The 24,680-nt window shown below is 35.6% G+C and overlaps 1 protein-coding gene across 1 annotated transcript in view; it reads left to right on the top strand.

The window, feature by feature from the left end:
- The window catches only part of SV2C (synaptic vesicle glycoprotein 2C), a 112,892-nt gene that overhangs the window by 71,905 nt on the left and 16,307 nt on the right, over positions 1–24,680 (top strand). The window contains exons 5-12 of the mRNA XM_064642217.1: positions 10,812–10,945; positions 11,069–11,158; positions 15,391–15,501; positions 17,107–17,195; positions 17,445–17,609; positions 20,299–20,432; positions 21,653–21,856; positions 22,742–22,901. Of these exons, the coding sequence (XP_064498287.1) occupies positions 10,812–10,945; positions 11,069–11,158; positions 15,391–15,501; positions 17,107–17,195; positions 17,445–17,609; positions 20,299–20,432; positions 21,653–21,856; positions 22,742–22,901 (1,087 nt within the window). The remainder of the gene's footprint in view (positions 1–10,811; positions 10,946–11,068; positions 11,159–15,390; positions 15,502–17,106; positions 17,196–17,444; positions 17,610–20,298; positions 20,433–21,652; positions 21,857–22,741; positions 22,902–24,680) is intronic.

Here is a 24,680-nt window from a genome sequence, read left to right as displayed (position 1 = left end):
TATTGTCCTTTTAGAAACTGTTTCTTTTCACTTTAATAATATATTCTGTCTATGGATTGGATATACAACTGGAACATAATTTGGCTATCTCAAGGTCTAGTTCAGAATTGTAACCCAGATGGGTATAGAAAATTCTTGACTACTCTGAAAAATAACCAATTTGCAGTGCAGTTGCCTTCAAAATAAAATTAACAAAATCAATTGCAGAATGACGTTAGATTTTTTTTTCCCAGGAATTTTTTTCATTCTTTTCCTCGAAGAAAATATTTTATGTTAGTTTTGAAAATCATTCCACCAAGGTGGAATTACTGTTCAAATATCCCTGCCTACCAGAGTATCTGAATACAGTATCTGACAACATTATGCTTACAGTTATAGGGAGGAACCTGTACAAATATATGAAAAAACCCTTACAGTGTTGTGCGCTTAGTATTTTCAAGACAGCTGTGTTTTTACACAGTACAAAGATGGCAGCAGAAAACAGTATGAAATCAGCAATGAGAAACATCAAGATTTCATTAGTGAGGACTCTGGGCTGGGCTTTCCCTTCCTGGTATCCTCAGCTTTGATGATGGTCTAGGTGAGGAGGTGCTGCTTTCTACTACTCTCTGTTCCTTCCTTGCTGTTTGAGTCAGTATTATCTTGTTTCTGTGACTATCTGTCCACAGGCAAAATCCACCTCCCCACTGCCAACCTTTGGATATCTATGACAGACTATTACTGAGGATCATTAGTACTTGAAATAATATTTTGTTGGAAGTGTTTGACCAAAGTTTGAATTCAAGGCTTCTGAACCATGGTTCACAGTATGTACAGAAAAGCTTCACATATTCAGCTAACCAGGTTTGCTCTAATTGACTGCTGTTAGATTAGAAGATAATTCTTAGAATGAATATTTGGTCTAATTGTTAGATCACATATAGTGCCTGTTCAGTCTGTCTCTCTTGCAGTGATAGGATATTACTCCTTTTCGTTTAAAATTTTTAAAAAAGAGAGAAAAAGAGGCAAATGAAATAGGAAAAAAGGAAACAAGACTTTAATCACAGCACTGAAATGCTCATTAAAAAAAGATTTTTCTTGAAACATCTTTCAAACAAATAAAATACAATAAAGTTAAATTTTGGCAGGGTTTCTTGAATTGCAGAGATGTTCTGTTGTTACACTGCAGCAGCACACAAAAGGTAAAATGTGTATCACTGGTAAAAGACATGTCCTCTCTGTATTCTTCAAAAATTGTTTCAGCATTTCAATTAATGTTTTGCTCCTAAGTTAAGCTAGATAAGGAGGCCCCATTTTCTTTTCATAAGCAGCAGTGCCTGTTTCTGATTGTCTTTTTTGATTAATTGCTTCTCTTTTCTTCTTCTCCATGAGCCCATCCTTTAAATACCCTTAGTGAGGATGCACATAAATCATGAGGAGTCCTGGATCAGGACAAGAACGCATTTTCAATTAGTTTCCACAGCTAATGGCTGCTATTAGTGGTGTCTACAGCAACTCGCCACGTCAAACATAGCACAATTTGTGAACTCACAGGTATGGTTAGGCTGTGGAGGCACCACACTAAATACATAGATATCGTTGTATCTGTATTTTTCATATAGGTAGGACAACAATATGAAGTGATTTTCTTGCAGACAAGTGTTTCCTTTCAGACTCTGCTCATAATGTCTGCTGCACAGGGCATTTGACAATTTTACATTGTTTACTTATAAAAGCGGAGTTTGTCTGCTCTTGGCGATTTACTCTTATTGTACTCTTCGGCACTGTCCAAACAGATGCCCGAAATTCATGCACGAGTAATTTTCCAATTCTTAAATAAAGTAGTGGAAAACGCTAAGTACATGCAGGAGACTACAAGTAGAAATGTTAACAGCAAATCAAAAGTAAGGTCATAGAAACGAGGTTTGAAACACAGTTTAGTGACATTTGATTGCACGATCTCAGTGCTGACACTGGCCATGATATTTTGAAGCTCTGACAGCAGCATCTTTTAACATGTGGTCTCCTCCATTTCTTCTGAAATTAATTGCATCTCTTTGAACCATCATTTCTGAAAAGCTTGACATGACCTTTTCTTCCTAGACTGACAAGCCTCTAAGTTATGATGTTGTCAGAATTGTGACCAGCAGATTTTACCTCTTTGTTTTGCAGATTATGAAGTGCCTTCACTGAACAGCTGCACAGAGCCAGACCCAAGCCAGGACTTTGCAAAAATGCATGAGTACATAAATCTCTGGGGCCACTGACTCAGTCAGCCAAACAGTCAGATCAATTATATGCCTCGGCCCTTGTAATGAGATTTTCAGTAGTATCAAGTAAATATTAACCCTTGGTGGCCTATTCTTGATAGGGTGCGTTGTGCATGGTTTTGGTTGGGGTTTTTTTGTTTGGTTGGTTTTTTTGTTTTGTTTTGGTTTTTGTTGGGTTTTTGTTTTGGCTTGGTTTTGTTTATTTGGGATTTTGTTTTGGTTTTGGTTTTGTTTGTTTCTGGGTTTGGGTTTGTTTTTTTTTAATATCTGAGTACTTAGAACATCCTTTTTGTAGTTGTTAAGCTTCCATTTTAAACTCAGAGTAGTTACTGAATAGATTTTGTTCGTATTGGAAAAACACATTTCAGTTTTTAAGCTCACTCTTTATCTGGTTGTGAAGCTAAGAAAATTCAGCTACTGCTGTGGTTTTTGATAGCAGGGATTTCATAGAATCCTCTTAGATCATATAACTATAAAAAAATTAAAACAAATAAATCTTTTATCCAGAGGTCTTAGTTAGCCACTCTACAGATCCATTTGAAAAATGTCTAATGATCATTTAATTCAGGAAGGTCATAAACCACTGACCTATTGCATCCCAGCACTACTTTTGATTTTTTTTCTGACTCAATGGGATTACAAAGGCATTGGGAAGTTTGCAACTGTGTATATAAAAGTCTTGCATCAGAGCACTTACAGCAAGCGTTGGTTTCCATAGGACTAGAATGGTGCCATATGATGTAGCTTTATATCAGATCTTTGACAAAAAGGAGAAAATTTTCCAAATCCAATTTGGGTGCAGAATGTGGCAAAAAGCAGACATTTAAAGGAAAATTAAATATTTGAGCTTTTGATTACATATCACAGCTGTTTTCATGTTTGGCATCTGAACCTTGGACAAAAGTTGGCTTGTATCCATCTCCATAAATTTCTAGTTATCTTGGGCAGTTTTCTCTGAATAAGGGTCGTGAGTGCACATAAGGGAAGTGCAGAACCTTCTAGCCTGTAATATGCATATTTACTTACTTAATTTATACTACAACATGGTGTTTCTGATTTTAAATTTCAGGAACATGCAATTTACATAAGTTTTAGGAGAGTTTTTGACAGATTTTTATTTTATAAACTGTGAGGTAGAGAGGAAGAAAGATATTTTGAGGATGCATGAAGCAGAATATTTTAGAAACACATATTTAAGATCTAAGCAGAAAATTGCAGATTTCCCCTGGCAAGCTTTCAAAATCTATGCTCATTATCCAGAGACTGTAATGAGTGAGGATATACCCACTTCTCAAGGAGTATAATGATATTTGCATTCAGAATGAAGCCATGTTGAAGTTATTCAGACTTGATTCCTGGTAATAGGTATCTGAAGTCTGGCAAAATTACTCAGGACAGAGGCAAAACTCTTAAAGGTGATCAAAGATGCTGCATGATGTGTTGAAGTGCTTTGAGATTTGACAGATTTTCAGTCCTATAGGATAGTTACATTGCAATTGTGTTCAGAATTCCCAAAATACAAAATTTGAAAAATGGAAAATTCTCGGTGGCCAAACTTTAACAAACAGAAGTAGAGGCCTGCAGAGCTGTCTCCACTCCTTGTCAGTGATGTCCTTTGTTCCTTTCCTGTAAGTGAAACATATTACTCTTAGCCTTATTTTCATGCAGAGTCATACTAGTGGGTGCAATGAATAGTTCAAGTCAGGAGATCAGTCTAGGAAAGGCTCACAAAGCTCTGTATGATAATCACTCAGCAGCCAAGTACATCTCCAGGGTCAAAAGGGTATTGGAGAACAACCCTAATGCTCTTAGAAATGAGATACAGGTGTAAAAAGAGACCATGCAGAAGGTTTTGTACAAATTTGATGTCCATCTCTTCCTACTCCCCTTAGGGGTGATGGTTCTGCATTTCACTTCCATGTCTTCCTTTACGGACTTTAACAGTACAGTCTTCTCCCAAACTCTCTGTCTTTTGGCTCTGATTTTTCTCTTATTTTCACACCTCTTCAGTGTTACTGAGGTCTTCTAGCACTGAATTAAGACTTAACCTGTGTATGTATTACTGTTACTGCTTTATAGATAAAAACACAGCACATAAATACAGAGAAAACCATAATAAAACGCTACAGATCACCAATAACTTACCAATGTAATTAGATGATGCTCGGGAGAGTGGTGTCTTCGACATGAATTAAAGTGAATAAACAAACATGTATACCTCTGTGTAAGATAAATAACTTAAGGAATGAAGAGGAATCTTCATCTCCTGTCAACTGTTTTGTCGTCAGCTGCTTATTACAGCTGCTGTTCAAACCAGAATGTTTCCTGCAAAGTTTACTTAGCCAACACCACCTTTTTTGTTCCTTTTAACATGCTTTGTATACCTCTTTGTTACCTCTTTGCAAGAGGTAACGATTAAAATTTATTTGTTTCAGTGATGCTTTGCATGAGTAAAAAGGGAATTTGTCTAGTTCTGTGAACTGTACCTGAATCCTCCTGTTATACCTTTCTCAGTTGTGTAGTAAGGGCGAAAGAGCCAAAACCAACTCTGAAAATGTCACAAGCCGCCTCTTGTGAAAGCTTTTTACTCCTTTGCCGCTGTTTACTATAACTTGGGAATAGCTGGAATAGTCCACTGAGGAGGAGAATGTAGGGTAAATACATAGAAAATTTGTAATGGTCAATTTAGTTTGCAAGTCCTGTCTCTCTGGTTCTGTGTAGCTTCTCTTCTGCCCTATTAGACTTCATAAAATGTGAACAGATAATGAGAGATTTTGTCATACTCATATCTCTGTTTCATTTAGTTGGCCCAGTATCCTTGCCAGTAAAGAAAATTGAAGAGAAAGAACAGCTTCCTTTGTTCAAGTGAAATATTGACATGCCATTACCATTAGGATCCGTACTGGCAACAACCTGCTTAAGACCTTACATATTTTAAGGTTTATCAACTAGGAAGGCAAGTGAGATTCTGATTTCATTATCATAAATAGACCACTAATTAGACATCCTTTGCCACCTCTAGCATCTGTGAAGATCAGACAGACACTATGGCCAGACTATCGTGTACCTGCAGTTCTCTTATTATGAATCACTGCTTTAATTCTCTTATATGATTACATCTGTTCATCTGCCATTTTAAAGATGAATTTCTTGACTATATTGGCTACTGTGAGTCACAGCACCTTGATACAGCTATACTTCAGGGCCATACAAAAGTCAGATTTCAAATAGACCATTTTAAACCACTCAGACAATGACTTACAAGTTTCCCTTGCCTTGTCCCTACACCCACCTTCAGCCCAGCATTTCTAAATATTCTGATTTGAAAGTAATTTTTATGCCTTTTTTTCCCTATCATGCCTCACACCCTAGCATTTCCATGGTAAGGAAACAAACCTAGCATCTCTGTATTCTGCAGACTATATGTAAAGTGAAAGGCTGACATATCATTACTAAACCTCAAATTTTGGGCATGTATCATAACATGTAATTGTCTGAAATATGGGTATACACAAATTCCCTCCTTAATGAAAAGTAAAACTAGGCAGTACTACAGCAGGTATTAGAAACATTTTAAAAGTGGATTGTTGATGTCACTGTTCAGAGGTACTACAGCTGGACTACAGTGCTGTGCAGGAATTGTGTTTTATGGTATTAGAGAGCAAACTATTTTCTACACAAGATCTGTCCTGTTTGCAGATGTCTTGTGGACTATCTGAATGAAAGATACTGTTGCTGGGGTGACCAGAGACCTGATAATCTGAGGCCTTCAGATAAATACCAATGCCAACACAGAGAAGTGGTCAGTGTCTGTGGCTACAGGCACTCCTCTGCGGCAAAGGAAATGTGTTTTTAGAAAACACCTTGTTCCTTTTAATTACAGTTTTAAGTGTCAGCAGACCAAGTCTGAGTCTTAAGTGCATCTGTTGAACATTATTACTTACTTCTTTCATTGAACTTGTGATCCTCAAGGCTCCCAGGGACTAATAGCATCAGCTACAGAGCCATGCACCTTTTTTACGTTACCTCCATCATCACCTGTCACGCTTCAGCTATTTCATTTCCAAATTCCTTTTGCAGAAATTAACAGCAGCTTACCTGCTGAGACAGTGGGTTTGTAGACTATCTATCTATCTATCTAGGCTAAAAATAACACTTCTTTTCCCATATGATATTAATAATTTAATCACAGTAAAGATAAGCGTTCTACTTTCTGTTACTGGAATTTCCCATTAATATAACAGAGAATAATTCTGAAAACACATTATTTCTGCAATAGTTTAAAACCATGTATTTCATCCAGTTTTGTAAAAATGTTTGACAGAACTTCCTCAGTTACATAAATTACTTTAATTTTTTTTTTTTTTTTTAAGTTTCAGTGATGTATTACCATTATTCTGATAAGTAGCACTAAAACGTGTATGGGCTCAAATCCTAGATGACTCTCACAGTTACACTTGGTAATGCCAGGACAGACAAAATATAAATGCAATAACAAAATATTAAAGTGCTGCAAGCTTCAAAATATTTCTAATCCTCCTTTTAATTTTGATCTAGATTAGGTTTGGGGAATACTCAGAACAAGAACGTTTGATAGTAAAAGTCTTCCTGCAAACATTTTTAAACGTTATATGTATTAAGTGCAGTAACAGTGCCACCAAGTGACAATTTAGAGCAATTACTCTTTTTAGGTACTGGAAGTGTTTCAGACAAAAACATTAAAAATGGAGACCAGAAAGCTGACTTCTCACCAAAGATTTTGTGTAAAACAGAAATAAGAAAAGCTATAAAGTCATATTAAAGATTCTTCAGAAGAATCTATAGAGTTCATGAGTTCCTGTAAATTCCTTTGTTATCTTTCTCCTTCATCCTTAATTTTTAGGTATATTCCTGCATCTACTCCTTCCTTTGATCTACTAAAACACAGAAATTTGTAAAAATTTGGCTTTTGAAAATTTCTGAAACTGCCATGAAACTAGTTCCTCTTATTCCTATTGAATGACTAACAAAAATTGTCACGATCCTCAGTCTTTATCTAACTATGTCATAAAATCCCAATATTTGATTGGACTTTCTTTGCCAACTTTAGTGTCTTAAAAAGGTGTTCACAGTTTTATTCCTCTGGTATTTATAAACCAATCCACTTGCTGCCCAGTATTTATACAGAGCCTGTAGGCACCCATATTTTTCACTGACCACATTGCACTTTAGTGTAACACTCCACTTTGTGGAGATCTATCATGTTTCTTTTCAGCCCTTATTTTGGAAAGTGAAGCAAATAATTGCCATAAATCTGCTCTATAGTAACTTATCTACTGTAGAGGATGTCCCTTGTGCTTGAAGATATTTGCTGTTTATCAGGTATTATACATTTATAAAATTCATCCTAGTGTGAACAGGTTTGCCTCTATGAGATAAATGTTCTTTTCTGTCCTTTGTAGCAAAAACTTTATAATATCATGTTAACATAGTAATATAATGGAGTAGATGAAATGCCATGTTGGAGAGCGAAGATTTTGTTGACATTGAATTCAACTTATAAATTGGTGATTTATATATAGGTTATATATAAAGGTTATATATAGGATATATATATAGGTTAACACCTTGTACATTTTGGTTTTGGTCTGCTGTGTGCTCCTGTGTTTCTGTAATCAGTAATTGCCATGTCTGATTCACCTGGCCTTTTCCAGCAGCCAGGAAAGCAGGAGGGTAGTACTGAGCACAAAGGTTCTTGCAGCAGTTTCAGACTCAGTCATTACAGGGTTTGGGTTGCTCTACAGTACATTATTCCGAAGATGCATTTGGGCCAAGTGTTTTGCAATTCATAAAACATTGGGACTCGCCTCCATTTTCAAGATTAATGACTCAAGTACAGCATAGCCAGGGAGCAAGGCTGAGCAGTGCACTGAAAACAACCATGTAGAGCTGCTCTGTCTTTGCTCTTGTGTCATAAATCAGGGAAGGGAGAAGGAGATTGAGTTACAGCCAAGAACACACTTCCATTTAGTTTCAAGACTTACATACACTAGGAATGAAAGCCACTTTGTGAGCTAAATTCAGAGCTACTCTAATAGCTCCATTTTCCAGATTAGCTCATGACCCAGGGAAAAAAAAAAAAAGGATGTGTTAAACATAAGAATAAATCTAAACTTGCTCTGCATTTGAAATATATGTTTGTTTTGCTGATCCAGTGCTGGTGCTGGAATAGATGGGAGGAGCAGCCTCAAGAAAGCTGTGTTACTGCTGGCTCTTTTTTCTAGAAATTTCTTCTTATAATCCTGACATTCTCTTTTGTCGTTAATTTATCAGATAAATTAAAAGATAAATTGCAGCAGCTAATACGGCACATAAAAAAAAGACAGAATAAGAGCAGTAAAAGTTGTAATGAACCTTTCACTTGACATGTCCCTCAGATACTTTGAGGAGCTTTTGTAGGTTGACAGGATGACAGCAGGTTGAACAGTGCACTCATTGCTTTTAGTTAAATGTAGTATCGTTCATTTACACCTAAAAATAAGTTACCACCAGCATTTTCCAGGACTGGCTACAGAGCACACAATATTGCTGTTGCTTTATAACAGGTATAAAGCAAGGTTGGCTTCATTTACTGCAGACTGCCCTTTGTACGGCTCAATCTCACAAAACATAAACTAGTGCAGTGAAAGGCAGATTGCCTAACTACACCAGCGTTTCTGTGTATTTCTAGAACAGTTTCCAATAACAACAAAGGCCAGTACTTTGATACTGAAAGTTCTGAGAGATGAAAACCCTCATCCTGTGCTGCCCTCCCTGAAGCGCTGGAAGTTGCACAGCTGCCCAGAGAGGCAGGTCAACTCACTGCTCGGACCAAATATTACCTTCATCAAAAGGAAATGATTTTGCAAATTCTTCATCAAGGAATTTTGTTCTATATTTTCAATTATGTAATGAAGAATATGATTCTAATTATTAGAATAAAATGTGTACACAATACCTAAAACACAGAAATGATTTCTACTTGCTTCATTAACTCACTGTAAACCTATCCTTCTTTATTTCCTTCCCTTAACAATTTAGATGTAATGAATGCCCATATTATTTAGAACTTGAAATTCCATAAGATCAAAAATCGGCATTATTCAAAAATCAATAAAGAGTAAGTTTTAGTACACTTTTACACCTTTTCTTAAAAAAAGTTTATTCTTAAATTTAAATTCCAAGTTCTAGTTTGGAGTAAAATTTAACATTCAATTTTAGACAGTCTTGACTTGTTGGTGGGAAGTTTGGAGGGGTAAGGTATGTCTTTTTAAGCCTTACTTAAAAAAAAGTAATATGGCATACCAAGATCATTGCCAACACTGTTATTGATTTTGCTCCTTTTTCCTGAGGTAAAGATGGCCATGCTAAATGAGACTGTAGAGCAACATGATATAATTTCAGAAATGCAGAAAGTTTACAGGAGACTAAAAAAAAAAACTGGTCTGCTGATCAAAACATTTTGCGGAACTGTTGATAAAGAACTAAAATAAATCATGTATTGACTATATTTTTCATATGGTAACACGTAAGTAGTTTAATGTGAGAAACAATTTTTTTTCCCAACAATGTTTTATGGTCCACAGCATAGGATCTTTACATTCCAAAATATACTTTACATTTCACAGATAAATACTACCTTTGAAGAACTACTTAACAGGCCATTTGGTACCATGTTGTGCAGTTATTTACCAACATTCAAACAGATTTAATTAACTATGTCTTTTGTCTAGAAAAATCAGTTAGCAGAGAAATATATCATATTAATGCAGCATCAGCTCTTTCATTAGCCAGGATTCCATTTTCTTCCGATAACCTCTTCTGTCCTTTACCATTATTTTTATCTTACACTCATCTTGTAATAAGTTATCCTTGAAATTTTTACTTGAAAATTTCTACTGTATTGAAACCAGAATAAAAGGCCAGGTAGCCACACAAATAATATTTTTCTCTTTCTTAAGGTAAATTCTTAGGTTTCTTACAATTATAACATTTTAATAGTCCAGTCACAATATACTGAACAGTCAGATATTTTATGAAAAAGCTAAACCATCAGCCTTCCAGTTTCACACAGGAAACTGCTATTAAAAGTATTGAAATTAATTCTGTAGAAAAAGTTAATAATAAAGAAAGCTATACAATTCCATAAAAAACGTAATTTGAGTGTAGATTTTTAAGTCTCCCTTCTTCTAGTCCTCATAGAAAACAATTTCTTTGTATGTGTACTCTTATGTGTGGTGATGATGTCCCTGTTTGATTCACATAACTACCTTCATATAGATTTTGCTAAGAAAATTGAAATTCATCCCTGCGTAAGGAAGTCTCTTACCCTGCATAATACTGCTGTTTTCCAGCATGACTAGTCACATGCAAGAGGCTGAAATTCACAGTGCAGTGTTATTTGTTAGATGATGGATATTTGTAAAAATATATAAATCAGGCTTCATTTAAATATAGGCATCGTTTTGCATCTTCAAGAAGCTGCAGCATAACAAGTATAATACTCCATATTTCTCTACATTTTGTGAATTTCTTCTTTCACAGGATGGAGTTTCAGCATGGGATCTGCCTACCAGTTCCACAGCTGGCGAGTATTTGTGATTGTCTGTGCACTGCCCTGTGTTTCTTCTGTGGTAGCCCTGACCTTTATGCCGGAAAGCCCACGGTTCCTGCTGGAGGTATGACTTTCCAAAAGGCTTTTAGATTCCAGTCAAAATAACAGGCATTTAGATTGTTCAGAAACTACAGTGAGTATCTTAATTTGTACATATGTTGCACTTACATTTTGGTCTAACATTTAGGTTGGAAAACATGATGAAGCTTGGATGATACTCAAGCAAATTCATGACACAAACATGCGTGCTCGTGGTCAGCCTGAGAAAGTCTTCACAGTGAGTATTGCTTTTAAAGCTAATTACCTAACACGTCAGCAAGCCTTCTGACTGTCAAAGTGGAAGGCTTAAGCAATCATTATTAACACTCTGCATGGCAAAGCCAATTATTTGCATTTTAAATACCTCAATAAAAGATATTGTGAATTCCTACAGAAATTATTGTATATACAATAGATGTTAAGGTATCAGCCTTTGGCCAGCATGTTCTTGGGTATATGAACCCACAGTGTGATAATTTTATCTGGTGTAGCAAGATTCCATCTGTGTTTTATTTATTTATCAAGTTTACTTTGCCCTTAGTAATAATAGTTGGCACATAGGAGTCTGAATTAGTTAGCTATTCTGCCTTAAAAGCTTTGGATTTTTTTTCTCTTTTTATCAAGTAAAACAATATTTTTTAAAAACGTATTTTCTCTTCTGTGACATAGTAATTTCAGATATTTAGTATTCTTAAAATATCTTGGAAGCTCAGTTGCATCTTTTTAAGGTCTAATGATGAGGCCTTTTTTAAAGTGCTGATCTGTTTCAACTGGAGGAGAAATTGGCAATTAAGAAGTGGCACTTTTTTATGGCATCTTTATGAAGACTATACATAACGATCCTGTCTTCTTGGATACAGTAGGACCAAACAGCACCTCCTTGCTTTGAAATCCAGTCTGCCTTTCCAGCTCATGCTGTGCTGTGGCAGTACAAGCACTCAGCTCCCTCTTGGAGCCATGTGTGGGATGCTTTTCCTTTACCAGAGGCTTTCTTCTTATTATAATGCACATATAACTCAATTAAGAAATCCTCTTAAAGCTTCTGCATTTGCAGGCAGTCTTGAGGAATGACCCTCTGACTCTATAACTTCATAACTTTATTCCATTGAGACTTGCAGTTTGTTGTCTTGGATGCAGTTTCCATTGCTTCCATTTAAATCTTTCCACAAAGAAGCTCAAGAATTCCTATATTTAGCTTGAAAGAAGGCTGCCTAGCACTTACCATGTTTAATCCGCCTTTACTGGTACACCGGTGACCTACCACTAATCCCATCTAGCTTAATATTTTATTTTCTGATTTAATTTGTGAGTGAAGGGATTTGCCTAACACCATACAGGTACGGTGTAATTTCACAATTGGCTCTTGGTGATCTGAGCTGCTTTCAGACAGAATATGCCTGCTACTAGTAGCTCTGGGAGTTTTTTTCTACTCTCGTTGGTATTCATTGGCTGATTGCACAGTTAGCCATAGCACAGATCCCGTGCCCCTTCAGTGCTAGCTTAGGCACAAGGAAAAAGACAGAAATGTGCTGGGAGAAAATGTGGGAGGAAGGATAAGCCTCTCACGTCACTTTGACGTAATTGTAATCACATCCTAAAGCAGCTGTGGAGATGAAAACAAACCACATGCCTGTTGTATCCAGTTCTTGTGATCTAATAAGTCTTTCTACAATTGTTAAAATGTGAGACTCAACCACTTTATTTATAGTTAGTTTTGTTAATTGGTCAGCCATTAATTTTGCCAGTTTCTGTCTTGAATATTAGGAAAACTCAATTCCAGACATCAAAGAGTTGAAAGATTAGAAATACTGTACTGTATGTCAAGGTTAGACATATATAGTATTCCCTATTTTTAGCTTGCATTAGTATGATTAGAAAATGCATCATTCTCTTCCTATTGTACAACATCAGCACTTCATTTTGTAAAACACAGAAAGCAAAGAACTTGTACATAATTTGTTTGGCACATCCTTTTAGTATCTTCCTTTTATTTTTTTTAAATTAGTCCTAGATATTGTGACATTTTGTCTCAGTAATTTATTCACATACCTCTCCCAAACCCCTTTGCTTATTCAATATCATTCAATGACTTAGGTTCTACAATTTTCCTCCACTTCATATTACTAGTTACAACAGACATGCTTTGATAGTATGTTTTCTAATTCTACAGATGATATAACTTTTCCTTCACTACTCCTATGCTTTAAGTTTGATTTCCTTTTATATGTTATCCTGTATTATATTGACTTAATCTTTTTCTAGAAGCTTTTTCTCACAAGTCATGTTTATTCTTGTTACTCACATTATCGAAGGGATTATCTTCAAGCTTTCAAAAAAAGAAGTCATCCACTGATAAACAGTTACTTTTAGAATTAGAAACCCCAAAATGGAATTCTGGTTGCTGAATTGATGGAGTTGATGGCACTTCATACTTTTGAGAATCTCTCCTGAAAGCAGTGATAGTAACAGAGATGGTAATAAATTAATAGTATCTTCTATCATGGCACCACCCAAGATAAATGTTTATGTATGTGCTTAATTAACTTCCTGGGCTCTTAAAATACATATTCATTAGATATCTTGGTTTAAATAATAATAATAAAAAAATTGTATCCTTAAAACCAAAATTTTCTCCACTCTTTCATTGTCATGTGTTAATTATTTTTTTCCATGCAAATATTTTCCTATGAAGCAAGTCTTGATTTTGTAAAACTTAAAATATTGCATGTTTCTAGTAATTGCTTTTAAACAAAAGTGTTATTTTCATTAAAATAGGTATTCTTTTTTTTTTTTCTTTCATTCTTCATATACTGGCAGCTAAATTTCGATGGTCCAGATGGAATATTTTCCTGATTCAATAAGACTTTTCATACGTTAAAGAACCATCAAGGCCTGGGAACTTTTGTGCCCAGTCACATACAGTGGTCCTAAGATATAAATAGTCACCCAGCCTCCATGTCTCCAAATGAGTCAGGTGCCCAGTGTGGGGAAAAGGCTGCTCCTGAGCCTACAGGAGTGGTACTGGTTTACAAAGTGTAATACAAAAGGCATGCCCTTTCTGCTCAGAGGTGTAGTATGTAAGGATTTCTGCATGTAGGAGATCTCAGATAATCTTTGAGGACTCGAGTCAGTCTTTTGTATAACACATTTCATAAAAGCAGTTAAGAAAAGCTTAAAATCAATGGAATAATGTGAACAGATTATTGGAAGAGTCATGACAAGAAGGTTACAGGCTTTGGATAAAGTCATGATCTGGCAAGACAGTGAGCTGTAGTACTTCAGAAATGAGAGTGGTTATAGCTAAAACTGTTTAGTGGGCTTTTCTTTTTTCCTGTTCATGGGATGAGGCTGCTGGTGCATCTGTAAAAGCAATGGGCTCAAAACTAGAACTTCACCATCAATAGCGCTATTACCCAACGTCCTGTAATCCACTATGATACACTTGGAGGTTGAGAGGGGGGGCGTCCTCATTCTGTTAAGAAGAAACACAAGTTATAGCTACTTTCAGAAACTGCAGCCAAACACTGAACAGTCAGTCTCTTGGTCTCTCCTTCCTTCTATGTCAATCCCTTTCCCCATTTTATTGATTTTCTTTCCAATCTCTATTTGCCTTCTTTGAAAATAAACTGTGGATGAATACACCACCTTTTGTGATACCACTGTTAAGCTGGGACCAGAGCAGAAGCCAAAACCAGAACCATACAATGCTATAAGTTTGTCAGGTCCTGTGTCTGGAAAGGCCATGTAACACATTCTTGTTCTGCTACCCAAGGGACTGCAAGTGAAAATTAGCGTTATAGGCAACATCACATTCTCTGTCACTGGTGATTCTGTATTTTTCTCTGATGTCTGTTTATCTTATTTCACTTCTGATGAAGTAGATGATTGTTCATAACAGCAATACCATGGTGGTTCCAGATCATTTCATCTCACTTTTTCTCTCTTCATTAAGTTCTCTGTTTAACACTACACAAAAGAAAAACAAAATAAAGGGGTTTTTCAACAATTAGTTTGTGACATTTTGAATACTTCTCTTTTCATTGCTCTCTCTTTAATCAGTAGACTTGCAGCAACATTGTGATAGCAAGTCAGAAACAATTTGATAGCAAACTCTGAACATGTTTAACTATTTGATGGTTTAAATCATGTTTTAAACTTTGTGCCATTAGGGGAATATACAACACTCTAGAAGAATCTGACAGCAATAGCTTATTGTAGCCAGTGGAAGTTTATTTCCTGCATCCTTTGAAAGCAGAGCTTTTCTGGTACAGTTGCATCCATAATGACCTTTGTCATTACAGTGTGCTACTATTCCTTTACACATTTAAAGCATTTCTAGTGTAGACACAAGTTTAATATCTGCTCATTTTTAGTAGATGGGATTTAATAAATAAACCCTGCCAATACTCCTCTATAGGCAGCTAATGATTCAAGAAAATACAAATATTTGTGTTCTGTTTTTATTTCTAGGTTACCAGAATCAAAACACCAAAGCAGATAGATGAGCTCATAGAAATAGAGAGTGATACTGGAACTTGGTACAGGAGGTGTTTTGTAAGAATCCGCACAGAGCTGTATGGTGTAAGTATCAACATCTCTGTTCACTCTGTAATTACCTTTTTTCTTTTTGGTTAGCTTTCTGAAGTGGAAAGGATTCACTGAGCTCATGCTGTTGATACCTGCAAGGCAACTGAGACATTCAGGAACCAGTGTAAAGTTTTGGTTTCCTGACCCAGAAAAGATGCAGGTGAATCACAGAGGTTGGTCTCAGCTTCTGAAAATGAAAACGCTGCCTTGGTCCTTACACAAGTGATAGCTAATAATTACATAGTCATATGCACAAGCACCCCAAAATAAATATGTAATGGGAATGCATATCAATATATACCTATGGAAATAGGTTACAAATGATGAGATGAAAAATTATTGAGAAGAACTTGTGACAGCCACATTATTTATGGTAAATTCATGAATAAATTTTGTAAATGTATGTCAATAAAAACTTTATAAGAAGGCATTGTATCTGCATGAATTTTGTAGGCATGTCAAATGTTTTACCAGAAACTATGGTGTCATATATATATATATATATATAACACATATATATATATATATATATATATCATATCAAAACTATGTTAGAGATATTTCAGACTTTAATACAAACTTGTGGGACTGTGCTCCTTAAACTTTTGTTACTTTTTTTCGTAAAACCAAAATTACATTGTATCTTTGAATCTTATAATGAAAATTGAAAAATTAGCCTCATTGATTAATTCGAAAAAAAATTCAAAACTGATTTTTCACAGCTGTTAAAAATCTGACATCTTAAAGCTCTTCAGAACTACGATGACGTGTTGCAAACTAAGGTTTGTCACAAAATTATTTTGCTATGAAAAGTCACATTCTCACCATGGAAAAAAAAAATTGGGCAAGTTTTTATAGTTGTTGACCAAAAATGGAGTAGTTGGAGACTGAAATATTATGTGCTAAACCAGCTTTAATGGAGTTGCAGCTTCATTGTCTCACATTCTTGTTATCTCACTAGACTAGACCCTCAGTCAGAGCACTTTCCTTTTTGCATGAGGCGTGTTGGGACCTCTTAGAACAGTCTGTCTGTTCTCTTTTTTTAAAGGAGATCATCTTGAGATGAGAGAGAGAGAAATGAGAACACCATTCTCAGTCAGCTCTGCTACAGTGTCTCTGATTTGGGGGTAGTCCCACATTTTCCTCATATAGTTCAGGTGTCAGTTTCTAGCCATGGTAGGTTATGATAGATCAAACTCTGGTTGAATCACTGTTGAATCATGGAACATATTTTGCCTAAATTTAAAGTACTGTAATACTGGGAAGTGAGAAGAAAACCTTTCTGAGAAGATAATTTTTTAATTTGAGATAGTGAAATGAAGCTGTCTAACTTTAAGAAAGTTTGAGGTGATCACAGCAGGGTGAATTAATGGGCGCAGTCCACACTGGTTACAACAAAATTGATATGAACCTGCAACATGTGCTTGCAGCTGAGAAAGTGAATCATATCCTGGGCTGCATCAAAAAAAGTGTGGCCGAAGATCTGATCTGCTCTCTCTCATGCCCTAAAGAGGCAAGCAAATCAGGAAAAAAAACTTCTAGCATTTAAGAAAATTGTTCAAAAAATATGTAAATAATGTGTTTCCTAATGATTTGCAGATTTGGTTGACGTTTATGAGATGCTTCAACTACCCGGTGAAGGATAATACGATCAAACTTACGGCTGTATGGTTCACCCTGTCTTTTGGGTAAGAGTGTTGAGATTAAACCATTTTTTATACTCTTGACAGACAGAAGAGTCATCTGCATATAAATTTCTGTCACTATGATTATCTGTTTTATTCAGAATCTTTCCACAAAATGTTATATTTGTCAGTTAGTCTATTCTTGGTTGCAAGCCTGGCTCATAAGAAATACCTGCTTCAGAAAACTGGAATCTTCTAGTGTGATTTCTGAAGGAGTGAGATTGGTGCCTGATGTTTTTCTGTTTTTCACAGCTACTATGGCTTATCTGTCTGGTTTCCTGATGTCATTAAACATCTGCAGTCAGATGAGTATGCATCCCGAGTGAAACATTTCCGCAATGAGGAGGTTTCACACTTTGTCTTCAACTTCACACTGGAAAATCAGATTCACAGCAATGGAGAATACATCAATGACAGGTTTAGAGATTTCCTTATATCCTGGCTTAACTGGAATAAACAGATACATATTTTAAAGCACATCCTAATCACATTTTTTTTCCCTTTAGGCTTTAGGTAATGATACAATGTTTTTGTTGCTTTTTAGTGACAATTTATTTCTGTTTTTGATTTCTTATGGTTCATGAGCATGGGGATGGTTCCTGTGTGAGGATCCACCATGCAAACCCAGCTTCCTCGTCATGCTGAAAAACAGAGCAAAAAGCCTAAGTCAGTGGTGTTTCCTTTCACAGTGGGATTCAAAGGTTTTCAGATCCAACACATGCAACATATTGTAGAGGTTTGCGGAAGGATGTACTTTCATCTCTGTTGCTGGTTCTTTTTTTGTATTGATGAAAGACACTTCTGTGAAAATGCTGAACATTGAGAGGCTAGGATCTTATCACAGAAAAATGAAAGCTAAACAGTACTGTAAACCAATAAAAAGCATGAACAGCTCCGAAATGGGAAACAACACTCTGGCAGCGCCTTTTGTGATTTTTTTAGCTGAAGCCAGATATATTAAGGCTTTATCTGGGCTTGACAGATAACTAGATAACTTGGGGGAAAATTAAACACAGCTGTTTTAGGTATCTGGTTTCTATTAAGAAATATACAGAACAACCATGTGAATGGTCTCCTGGAAGTCATGGTGATAAGTAATTATTATTTCCATAGGAAAATCTATATCTACGTGAATAAAATTAATGATTTTTTAATACTTTTTATTATTATAATTTTTTATAAGAACTTGAGTTTTGACAGGGTTAAAGGTTTATGCATTGCAGAAAAAAATAACAGTTATTTAATTGATCAATTTAAACAGAATATTCTTGTAAAATGCTAAATTAACATTAATCTATGCTAAATCACTAATTTACTCTTTCAAATGTGCAATTTTAATATGCTTCTGACAGTTATTTGAGATTCACAAAGCATTTTCCAAGAAGTATGAACTCATTTGATACCCTTCCTTCCCATGTTTCAGTACTCTACTCACCCTCATTCTCAGCATTCTCTTCATGTTCTTCCTTAACTAGAAAATCCATCAATACGTGACTTTTTACTACATTACATTCCTGTTGGGTTTTAATTAAAATCATAGCGACACAAATTTTAATGTAGTCACATGTTTCCTGTCCAAGGGTAAAAAGTGCATTAGAAGAACATGTAGTCTGTCATTTCTGTTCCAACTGACTAATCTAATCACTGATGGTTTTTGTTCTCCTCTGAAATTAGGCTACAAATTTGAATGGAAAGAGCTATATGAAAAATGATAATGAGTTGACACTGAACTCTAGCCTAATTTTAATCGGTCTGTCAAAATGAGAAATGATACAGTAACTAAATCTAATGGACTGAAAACACCATTATTCTGACCAATGCAAAAAAGAAAATTCATTAGTTAATAAGTTGCTTACTGTAATAAACACTATTAGCTTTTCCCTCCTTTCTCATAAAGATGTGATTTCAACAACTTTATTTGTGAGAGTTTAATTCCCACTACTTTGTAGGTAGCATATATTTTTTTTTGTTGCTTTTCCTACTATTACTCTTGTAATAATACAAATACTTAGGTAATCACACCAGGTCTAATTAGAGCAGAGACAGGTCTATCTTGGGAAGACTTTGGGAAGACAGATCTTCCTGCCATATAACAATTAAAGCTCTGCTTTCCAAACCATTGCCACTTTGCGTGAAGTCTGCCACAAAAACTGCCCCTTTTCCACACCTTTATGTGAAATAAAAGACATCTCAAAAATAATGATGTACTTCTACATCTTGTTGTTGTTGTTGTTGTTAGCACGATTTGTTTTTTACTAAAGAAGTCTTACAGCATTGTTTTAGTGTAATGACATATAGGTAGAAAGCTACTGTAATATATTTTGTGATTGATTTTTTCTATTAATATCTCAATTGATGGTCATAATCAAAGACCTATGTGTTAAATGAAAGTCAGTAGGAAGGAGGATGTTCAGAAAAAAAGAAAGTCAACAACAAATCATTCACACCTGTTTTATGTGCATAGTAATTGTAATTGCATCCCCAGGCACAGGAGTAATGAAGACATACTTACAGTTAGATATCTAGTTGTATAACTGGCAATGTAATTTTTAATTCATGTTTTATTTTAATCATTTTGCAAAAACATTTTTTAAAATTTAGACCAGTATGTTTTGCATTTGAGCTTAACATGGTAACCAGTGTTATTTCTGGAGAAATAAACATTTTCTGAAAAATTCTTTATTTTCAGCTTGTTGGTATTAGCAGGTGCTTGTTTATTCCAAGGGACTGAGTTTCTGAAGCATCTCCTAATTTCCAGCTGTAATGTCAAATTGAAAGCAATAATGATTTTACAAGACTGTTCCATGAACATCATGACATCAGTTTCTGTTGATGATTAGGGACAAGTAAGAATAGAAATACTATCAAAGAAATTATATTACCAGTTGGGGCCAGTAACTATGTAGAACAATTTGTCTTACTAATTCTTTTTCTAAACAATAGTATTCTAGAATGAGCTAATCATTAATAACATCTGCAAAATGCATCTAAGGAATCATTTTTACTGGGGTTGAGATTTTTTAGAACTAAATAGCTGCATCACCTTGATCTGTTGTTCCTTTTAAACTATGAAGGTAGACTGACAAGAATTATTTGTATTGGGCAGGTTTATTATGATGAAGTTTAAATCGGTAACATTTGAAGATTCACTTTTTAAGAACTGTGTGTTTGAAGACATTACTTCATTGAACACATACTTCAGGAACTGTACTTTTGTGAATACCACCTTCTACAACACAGGTATTATGAGAAAAATCCCTGAATGCCCATTGCTCAGCTGCATGTTCTTTTCTTACATTTATAATTTCTGGATTTCTAAGAGGGCATACAAGTCCTCTTGTAGGGAATAAAAATCTATAAAAAACAACAGACCTTCATAGTGTTATGAGAGAGGAGTTAAAGGATCACACTGCAAAAGAGATACCACAGACCTAATATTAACTCAGATAATAAACATCTCTTTGATTTCAACCATCTCTAAAGAGATTCAGTCTGGAGAGAAAAAAGCATATTTACTGCTTTACTGGTAGCTGGTAGGACTGGTGAAATACTTTGTTTGTTGTGCTTGCTGTGGCAGGGGAGTCTGAGCTCAGGATTCAAACTCCCTAATCTATAATTATTCCTACTCTCCTAAGTATTGTAAATGTGAATCCGTATCTTCATATGTGGAAACAGAAGACTCTTTTTTCCAGTTAAATAAAATATAACTGAAAGAGAACAGGGCCAACTAAGCTTGCTGGAAACATGGGGCACTTCTTGCTGCTTTCCTGACTCTGCAGCAACCATAATAATTATAATAATACAGTTAGGTTTCAGAGCAAACAATGCCCAGATTTCTTTGTGTGGAAGGAAGGTATTCTTAATTGAGGTTTATAAGGCTAACAGGAGGAACAAAAAGTGGAAGTATAGGGAGAGATCTCTGAAATGGTATTGGCAGAAGATTGCCCTACATATAGTAACTCATCTATGGGCAAACTTAAGATCATTAGGCCTTCTCAGAAATGAAAATCAGTTTGAACTAAATTCTGTAGGAGTATTTCACTTAAAGGAAGTCAAACCATACTGAGCACAATCGGCAGTCTCATCTAAAAGGTTGTTTGATGTGGAAAGAGAAGGTCTGATACCGAGCAAGACTGACTCATAGAAATTTGCAGATACCAGTGCTTTTTGTGCAAGACGAGCTGGTGCTGAAAGACCTTAACTAAATACAGTCCAAACAGGGCAAAAATACAATATAAGCCCCTAATTCCAGGCTTTAGTTGCTCTTTTCCATGAGCTTTGCAAATCTTTCTAGTAAGACAAAAAGCTATCAAAATTAACAGCAGTAACTAGTCCCCTTTTACATAGCAGTAAAAGCTCCAAGCTGTCATTAAAGTTGCTTGAACTCAAAATGTTTTTAATCAAAAGCTGCACATGGAATTGGCTGCTAGCTGAAATGTTTCTTTTTCTTCTTTCCACAGATCTCGAGCAGTATAAATTTGTTGACAGTGAATTGATAAATTGCACATTTTTTCACGTCAGGACAGGATGCCAGATTTCTTTTGATGATGACTACAGTGCCTACTGGATCTACTTTGTTAATTTCCTGGGAACTTTGGCGGTGTTACCAGGGAATATTGTGTCTGCTCTCCTGATGGATAGAATAGGACGGTTAACGATGCTAGGTAGGGGCTTCACTTTGAAATAGGGAAGAAGACCAAAATAACCTGTTCTCTTTTCAGGGAATTTGGCTCAGAGAAATGTAAAACATTCCTTCTGCAGATATTTCATTTATGTGGCATCATAACTGCTGTTTTTAAAAGCCTCCAGTTTAGAAACACTAGAAAAAAGGGTTCTGTGGCCATCTCTGCTATGTCACATTATCAGTCATTGCTCTTCCACACCGATATTACGAGACCATTACTTAGAATGGTCTCATTTAGAATGAGATTTTGGAGAGTGATGACCATTGGGTTTATCTTTGCTCCAACTGAAAGGAAAGCAAGGTGTGCATATGTGACAGTCAGCTAGTGGAGCATATCCTTGGAAGTGTCAGTAGTTCTTTGTTATCTGTTTTGCAAAGGAACACAGTTGAAAGATATCTCCAGTGGATTGTCTGCAATGAGAAATCTGTTTTCAATTTACTTAAATAACTATGTGATAGTTTATTGTCTTCACTTTCCAAGAGACTATCTCTATATAAATACAATTCCCAGTCAGTGTTTTTACTGCTATAATATATGAACATGCTTCAGGTAATTGCAAAGATGATGAACAAAGAAGAATGGGGACCTTCCCCAAGCAGCTTGCTTTGGGAGTTCATAGAGGGTTCCGGCTTAATGCTTTATGACATATCCTAATTTTTGAGGAGTTACGTTTTGTTTTATGAGCTCGTTCAGCATTTGTCTTCCTGACTGGTCTTACCAGCAGAGAAAGTCTTTTTAGTTTTTAACTCAAATGTTTGCATCACTTATTTAGCTACACTGTGTGTATAGAAACATTAGACAACACAAAGATTATTCTTTAAAAATATCTCCACTTCATATTTGTCTCACCTGCCTTGTACCTAGGTGGTTCCATGGTCCTTTCTGGCATCAGCTGTTTTTTCCTGTGGTTTGGGACCAGTGAATCCATGATGATAGGTATGCTATGCCTCTACAACGGCCTCACCATCTCAGCGTGGAACTCTCTAGATGTCATTACTGTGGAGCTGTATCCTACAGACAGAAGGTATGTGCAGATACATATCCACTAATCTCACTGATGCTATCTCTATGTACCAGCAGAAACGGGAAATAGAAATTATTACATATGAGCTTTACTCATGATGTTTTGGGTGAACCAAATAAATAATTTTTCGTATGAAAAACAAGTGGGGAAAATGACATTTTTTGAGCTGTTTGGTATGTATTTTGCATCAAATATCACCTAATCAGAAAAATACCACAAATATAGTTTTACATGAAAAAAGAAGGTCTAAGTGCTACTCTCACTTAAAACAAAGCTAATGAGTAGTATTTCTGAAAAAGATAATGGAGTATTTCTGGGTTTCCCCTAGTTCAACTGGCTATGAAGGCAGTAATTGGTCCAAACCAGCAATATAACTGCATTTGTCTGTTGACTCTGAAATGGTGTGACACATAAATAAAAATCACTGACTGAACCATCCTAATCTGCTAATCAGTCTGCTATGAATTTGTATGCAGGGCTGCTAGAAGTGTACATACTCAGCATTAAGTGGGCACAAAATTGTCTCGGACACTGCTTTTGACTCTTCAGGGCTTTCAGAGGAAGCTTCAGGACAATGTTTGTGTCCTGAAAGCACTGCTGCTAGATGACATGGGTTGTTTGGGGTTTTTTTTCAGATACAGGGTACTTTTTAATCTTGATTTTATGTCACTTAATGGACCGAAGGAAGAAGTGTTGAGTCATATTCTGTTGTATGAGAATATAAAAATGTAAAAGCTGCATTATCTTGAATAGACTGGGATATTTCTCCTCTCTCAACTCCCTTGAAAAAATTTAATGGAAAATTGCCCAGATTCCTGTCAAGGGACAGTCTGTCCTTTCTCCTGTTGCAGTGCTGCTTGTCATGTCATTTATTGGAAGTTTTCAATGCAGTGAAAAATACTTCTATTTTATAAATATATGATGCCTTGCTGGCAAGTGTAAATTTTTGGAAAGAAGTGCAACTGGCTTTAGTATTGTCTGTCAGGAGAGGAAAAGTGTAGACTGGCTTCTCTGTTTTCTTTTCATTGGCATTTTAAAAATACATACTTCTTCAAACAAGAAATTGATGTCCACAGTTGTGATTATGTCAAATAGCAATTCTGTGCTACTTATGAATTCCAAGCACTAAGTTTTAGTATTAAGTGCTAATTTTTATTACACCTCAGAAAATTTTTCTTCTAGCAAGATTTATTTCATCATCCAAAATCTATGACAGAATTCCAATAAATGTCCTATAGAAATAGCTGTCTTTTTGGTATTCCTGAATGTAGCGGCCACATATATTTTCTTAAAATGAAATCAGAAAAAATAATTGGAAAAGCTACTGGTGTTAATGGAAGGAAGAAATTCATCATTACTAGGAATGATAAAAAGAGTGTGATTGATATCTTTCTCTCTCTATATATCTGTACAGATGTTAAGGCATCTGTATTTGTAGCTAGTGCTTGTTTTTAATAGTTTCTGCTAGCTTTGGGATAGTAGCAAGTTCTTACCCATTTTTTGCATTTTAAAAGCCTTGTGTATCCAGAAATAACTACCTGGAATTCCCCCTCAGAAACTTGCTTAAAGCTAAGTTGTTGAGTCTTTTTGGCAACAAGTCAGAGAGAAAACTTGTCTCCTTGTATTATCAATACGAAAAGGCCAATAGGCCAAATCTACCTGTGCCAGGAAAGACCTCGTTGACATGTACTGTAGATTTTTTTCCAAAATTTCTGAAAGTGATGGAACCATGACTACAAGTTTTTGCCAGCTGGGTTATAAGTAAACAACCAGTTCTAG

Source organism: Pseudopipra pipra, chromosome Z (genome assembly GCF_036250125.1).
Source record: "Pseudopipra pipra isolate bDixPip1 chromosome Z, bDixPip1.hap1, whole genome shotgun sequence".
NCBI lineage: Eukaryota > Metazoa > Chordata > Aves > Passeriformes > Pipridae > Pseudopipra > Pseudopipra pipra.
The sequence above is the reverse complement of the archived record's forward strand: the minus strand, read 5'-3'. Positions and strand labels throughout refer to the sequence as shown.